The 6000-nt window shown below is 42.9% G+C and overlaps 1 protein-coding gene across 1 annotated transcript in view; it reads right to left on the bottom strand.

Annotated features, from left to right (window-relative positions):
* Positions 1-617: 617 nt before the first annotated feature.
* LOC116760030 (putative olfactory receptor 10J6) overlaps positions 618-6000 on the bottom strand; it is a 140671-nt gene continuing 135288 nt past the window's right edge. Inside the window, 2 exon segments of the mRNA XM_032644222.1 lie at positions 618-1319; positions 1321-1567. Coding sequence (XP_032500113.1) covers positions 618-1319; positions 1321-1567 — 949 coding nt within the window.

Genomic DNA, 6000 nt, shown 5'->3' with positions numbered 1-6000 from the left:
AGAACCAGCAGCCAGAGAGAACTGGATTAGCACAGAGAGACAAGAGCTGTTCACCATTTACAGCCTTGGTCAGCATTCTGAAGACCATATTGGATGGAAGCAAAGCCTCTAGGGTAAATCAAATAATAAAGGCTGAAATTTCAAGGGCTAAACCAGTGATTTCCAACTTTCTTAATTAAAAAAAATAACATGCATCTCACCTTTCCCAAAGGTTCTAGTATAATTTTCTTCCTTACTGTTTACTATTATCCTGCTGGGAAGATTTTATCCAGTTTTATTTTCTGCAGGTTGTATTTTGAAAGTAATAGAGATTAAAAAATTTTTTTTCAAACATAAAATGACCACATTTAATATGCTTTTAAGAAGTCCCCTGCCCTACCCTGGAAATCTGGTATGCTTTTTAAAAAATCATGCCCACCTTCCTCACCTCTTAAATGCCCAGTTGAAAATGCCTGGACAAAAGTTTGAAATATGTGGAGGCAAAGATGGTGATTTTTGTAATAAGGGTGCTGAAGCAAGTTGTGCACATCTCATTACAGGATAGACTGCACAGGACAGACTTGTGAGGTTGGATGCAATGAGAACACATACTGCTCTTTATAAAAAGGGTCAGTGGATTAAGAAATGTTTCTGCCCACAGCTCTGCGTAGGGAATCCTTGACCTTCTTGTTCCTCAGACTGTAAACAACACAGTTCAGAAGGGGAGTGATGATGGTGTAGGTCACTGAGAGAAGGAGGTCTTGTTCTACAGAATTTTCTGACTTAGGCTTGAGGTAGTCAGTGGAGGCACAACTGTAGTGGACCATGACCGTGGTGAGGTGGGAGGCACATATGGCAAAGGCCTTCTTCTGGCCCTCGGCTGAGGCGGTATTGAGGATGGTGGAGATGATAAGAACGTAGGAGATGAAGACCAGGCCCATGGGAACCAGGATCACTGATAAACTGACAACAAAATTGATGATCTCATTGACAGTGGTATCAATCCGGGAGAGTTTTATGACAGGGAGGATGTCACAGAAGAAATGACCAACCAATCTGTGACAAAATGGTAAGGTAAATATGGATGTCACCTGGACAGCTGCCATGGCCAGGCCAGTGCTGAAGGCTCCACACATCAGCTGGACACACACCCTCTTGCTAATGATGAGTGTGTATCTCAGGGGGTTGCAGATGGTCACATAGTGGTCATATCCCATCACTGTGAGCAGAAAGCGGTTGTTGATGGCTAAGGTAACAAAGAAGAACACTTGAGTGGTACAGCCTGCCAAGGAGATTGGCTGGTTCTGGGCTATGAGGCCAGAGAGCATCCGTGGAATGGTGGACCAATGTGTACACAGTCTCTGAACTGGCCAGGATGCTCAGGAAGAAGTATATGGGCATGTGGAGGTGACAATCAATGTGGATAATGGTCACGATGATGGCATTGCCAGCCAGGGTTAATGTATACAGGATGAGAAAAACTGCAAAGAGGGTGATCTGGTGTTCATGGAATCTGGAGAATCCTAGGAAAATGTGACTCTGTCACTTCTGTGACTCTGTCACTTCTGTGAGGTTTTTTCTCTGCATTCTTCAGTTTCAGTGCCTGAAAGCAATGCAGGGAGTCAACATGGAGAAATTCCCATCGTGGCCTCTAAAACAGGGATAGAGAGAGAAGTGTGGGGACACACACACACACACACACACACATGCACGCACACACACACGAGTCTATTTCCTCACTGTATAATCAGGAGGGTGCTGGCATAGCTCTATGGCTACTTTAGCCTCCTCCCTTTTTTCAATTTTTACTGTCTCCTTAATCTTTTCTTAAGCCTCTAGGGAATGACCAATATGTGAGACTACTTCACATATCCTTTCAAGTTCTTATCCTGAATATGTTGTTGTTTTTGTAGAGCGTGGATGGAAGGTTGTTTCTTTTAATGACATGTAAGCTGCAGGGCACCTGAGCCTCCACCATCCCAGCTTTGCCTTTGTTTATCTTCTAGGGAAAGTACGAGAAGCTGGCACAACAAAATGGAGATGAAAGAGTTAGACTTATTGAATTAAAATCACTGGTGCCACTTAGGAAAAACTTCTGGGAACAGTGTACAGGGAGCAGAATTAATCTCAGGAGAGCTGGTCTTTAGGGACACGTTAGTGGGAGTGAAGTTGAGGTATTGGGGGGCTCAGCCAGGATGGTCTAGCTGAGACAAACTGTTGGCAAAGTTGCTTTGTTGTAAAAGTATTAACAGGGGGTTGAGGGTTTAGGTGTGAGTAAAATAAGGAGAAAAGGGGGAAATTGTTGGAAAAGAGAGGAGGACCAGCAACATGTCAGAAGGCTGAAACTTTAATGAAAGAAAGAACCGATTTCTTTTTGGCAGAGGGAATTTTAAAAATAAAAGAGGTGTAATAATTGATTTTAAATTGTTTGCTAAACTATATTGTGATGTAAAACCCCCCAAGAGCCCCAAACTTTCATTTACAGCTGTCATATGTACAATCTTGAGTTAGTGGTATTTGGAAAAGTGGAGAGAGTTGGGTGATGGCAGTGCAGAAAAAGGGTACCATATGCAAGAGGTAAAATCCAGAGGGAGGAAGAAAACATCTTGCTAGTAATGATTGGAAGAAGTACAGGGCCTCTCTTGTCCTATCTTCCCCCTTGCAAGCGCACACAGTATTTTCTGGAAATTTGGTGAGGGACTCTGGGATCGCCACCACATATCAAATGGCGGTTTGAACCATTTTCTGCAAAGAACAAGATAACACTAGCAGGCTGGAGGATTTTGGCAAATCTAGGAAACTTACAGTAGCAATCTAGAAAACATTCTAGATTCTTAGTGAATCTAGATTCCTAGGAATCTGGGAAACACAATCTAGAAAATGTTGTGGATATTCTGGAAAGTACCATTGTGGGAAATAAGAAGGTAGACATTTAAAGTAGAAATGAGTGTGCCACTAATTCAAGTAATTTATATTAAGAGGCTGCCAAGATACCAATTGGATAGGTAGAGATGAAAGAGTGTCAGTGCAACCTAAGCAGCTTTTTAGGAAGGATGAGGTAGAGCTGTAGACCTGTGGCTACTTAAAATTAAAGGAAAAATTCAGTTCATCTGTCCCACTAGCCACATTTCAAGTGCCCAAAAGCAACACATGAATAGTGGCTACTCTGTTGGGCAGCACGGATATCAAACATTTCCTTCCTTGGTGAAAGTTGTGTTGAACAATGCTACTCTAAGGTACTTCCATAGACAGATGTGTGGAATGCATTAAATAAGAGCAATAGAAAGCTATATAAAGAACAATAACACGGTGGGTTGCCATATGGTTAAAAGTGTCTGTGTGTGTGAATGCATATATTTATATATGCAAAAAGTCTGAAAGAATATACAGCTGATATTATCACGGGTTGACCGTTATCTTCGGGTGGGGGTGAGATTATAGGAATCTCACCTATAATATATGGTGAGATTATGAGGATTATGGCCGTTATTTTAATTTTGAGCATAAATGTATAGCTCATGGATAGTTTAGAGAAGTCAAGGAGGATGACAACTGAGAACAGATATTAGATCGAGGAAGAAGGAGGTCACTGGTGAGGTACTGGCCAGTTTCAGTAGAGTCTTGGGCTGGAAAGCCTGGTTACAGGGAGGAAACAAAAAAGAACTTTTAACATGTCATTGATGAGAACAGCAGATCGTATGTGCCTTTCCCCTTTCCTGATGAGCCTATTGCAGTGAGTTACAAAAAATGGTTAAGAAAGTATTAAGCCAGGAAAGCCATAGACATATTTGGAGTAGGGAAGAAGAAGAAAAGCTGAATTGAGTCAGGAGGAGGAAGAAAATCCCTGGTGTCCTTAGGGCCTGAAAAGTACTGCTTTCACCTCGAATCAGCTGGATATGCTATAAGTATACCTCAGGTAAAAATAAAGTTACTTTCTTTGAATAAATTGTGAAGTTATAAACAGGATGGCTGATGACCAGGGAATGTGGCCCAGGTACATAAGCCCAGGAGAAAAAGAGGGGTGAGAAATAAGTTTATTGCCTGTGGTGAACATTTGAATTGGATTGAACAGACAATGAAAGACTATCTTAAGGCAGGATATTCTTAGAACTTGAGGGAAAAAATGCAAAAAGAAGGCCAGCTCAAGACACGTGGGAGCACATAATGCAAATGTTCAATGCAAATGTTCAAAGCAGCGTGCTTTCCGTGTTAGTAGTTATTTAGAGGCAAGTTGTGTAGTAGGTGAGGGAAGGGTGATGTTCTGCCACTAGGAGGAGCTATCATTTCTCCTTCCAGAGGAACTCAGGCACAGCCCAAGCTTCCACATGCCCTTTAGCCAAAATAAACAAAAAGCCCTGTAGTGAGTGGGATTCACCCTCCATAAAGTGCACTTTGGTGGTTAGCTGTACTTACTAGAGTAGGTGTCACACACTCATCACTCTTGGAATATTTTTCCAAGTATTCCTCCCGACCATTGCTGTCCACATCAGTAGTTCTAGGGTGCGGTTCACTCCATCTTGTCACATCTCCAGGGATGTTTTAGCATTAAAGACTAAGAATACAGATTAAGAGCAATTGCCTCCTATCTCACTTTTTAACCTGTCTCTTTTTTTTTTTTTTTTTTTTGCGGTACGCTGGCATCTCACTGTTGTGGCCTCTCCCGTCGCGGAGCACAGGCTCCGGACGCACAGGCTCAGCAGCCATGGCTCACGGGCCCAGCCGCTCCGCGGCATGTGGGATCTTCCCGGACCGGGACGCGAACCCATGTCCCCTGCATCGGCAGGCGGACTCCCAACCACTGCGTCACCAGGGAAGCCCTAACCTGTCTCTTTTTGAAGTGCAATCCAAAATTGTTACTGTCAAGGACTGTGTGGCTGAAATGACCAACACGGGGCTATTACTGCCCCTGGAGGTGAGGCAGGCCCCAGTGAAGGAGATGGGGAAGTATGGGATGTGGGAGTAGATCACATTGTGAGTCCTCCTGGGGTGTCTTCCATTCTTGCATGGAAGACATTGGGTGAACAGACCCCAGTGTTCACCTTCGGAGGGGAGGGGAGGATAGGTCATAGAGAGCACCACGGGGCCGAAGAAGTGTGTGGAACGGGTAGGTCAGTTCCACTGGTGGAGATTGGCTGGGATGAGTTCTCAGCAGTTGGAACAGGTGTCAATGAACTTAAGGATGATTTTAGCACCAGATGGCTGCCTCCTCTTTTCCCCCTGGTTGCTCTTTTGAGTCACCCCAGCCAGAAGTGACTGCAGCTGGGTACTGGAGCAGCAGCCCTTCTACCACCCAAATCTGGTTCCTCTCTGTGCCTGAACCCTCGGGGTGTTTCTGTGTGAGGGACATACAAGTAGACAATCTCAAAAGCATAGTATAGAATAGAAAGGAGCTTTCAAAATGATTTAAATACTCCAGAAGGACAAAAGCCCTGTGGGGGAGTAAGAATACTGAAATGTGCTCATGCATCAAAATTTTAGTCATGAAGCCGATACTCTGACTAGAGGAAAAAGAAAAATAAGATAGAGGGGGAAAATAATTTGAGGGTATAAAGGAAATACCATTTGCAAGGGGAAGAAATTATGACAAAACTCATGGGTACTTAAAATTATCTACATCTTTATAAGCAAAATCTGTGCCTAGAAACAGAATCTGTTTTAAAAAGTAAAATATGCAAGGTAGTCGAAGTCTCTATAATTATAATTTTGTGTTAAAAAGAGTTGTGCAGCTAAAAAAATAATGACATTGTCTTTTTGCCAAACTTGCCATTCTGTCCTTTCCTTTCTTTTCCTTTCATTAAACAAAATAGGTGTAAGGATCCAGAAATGGAGGAGCTGACTTCTTAAGAAAATGGTGATTATGGGAACTATTTGAATAAACAAGAGAATGATGACTTTTCTTTGGGACAGAAGCCTTCTCGTACTCGAAGGAATTCCCCCACCTTCTTGAGTCTGTAGAATCTGCCTGTGCTCTTTTCTGGTTTTAGAGCATAGCAGGCAATTATGACTTACTTACAAGACGTC

This window comes from Phocoena sinus, chromosome 1, assembly GCF_008692025.1.
Source record: "Phocoena sinus isolate mPhoSin1 chromosome 1, mPhoSin1.pri, whole genome shotgun sequence".
Classification (NCBI taxonomy): Eukaryota; Metazoa; Chordata; class Mammalia; order Artiodactyla; family Phocoenidae; genus Phocoena; species Phocoena sinus.
The sequence above is the reverse complement of the archived record's forward strand: the minus strand, read 5'-3'. Positions and strand labels throughout refer to the sequence as shown.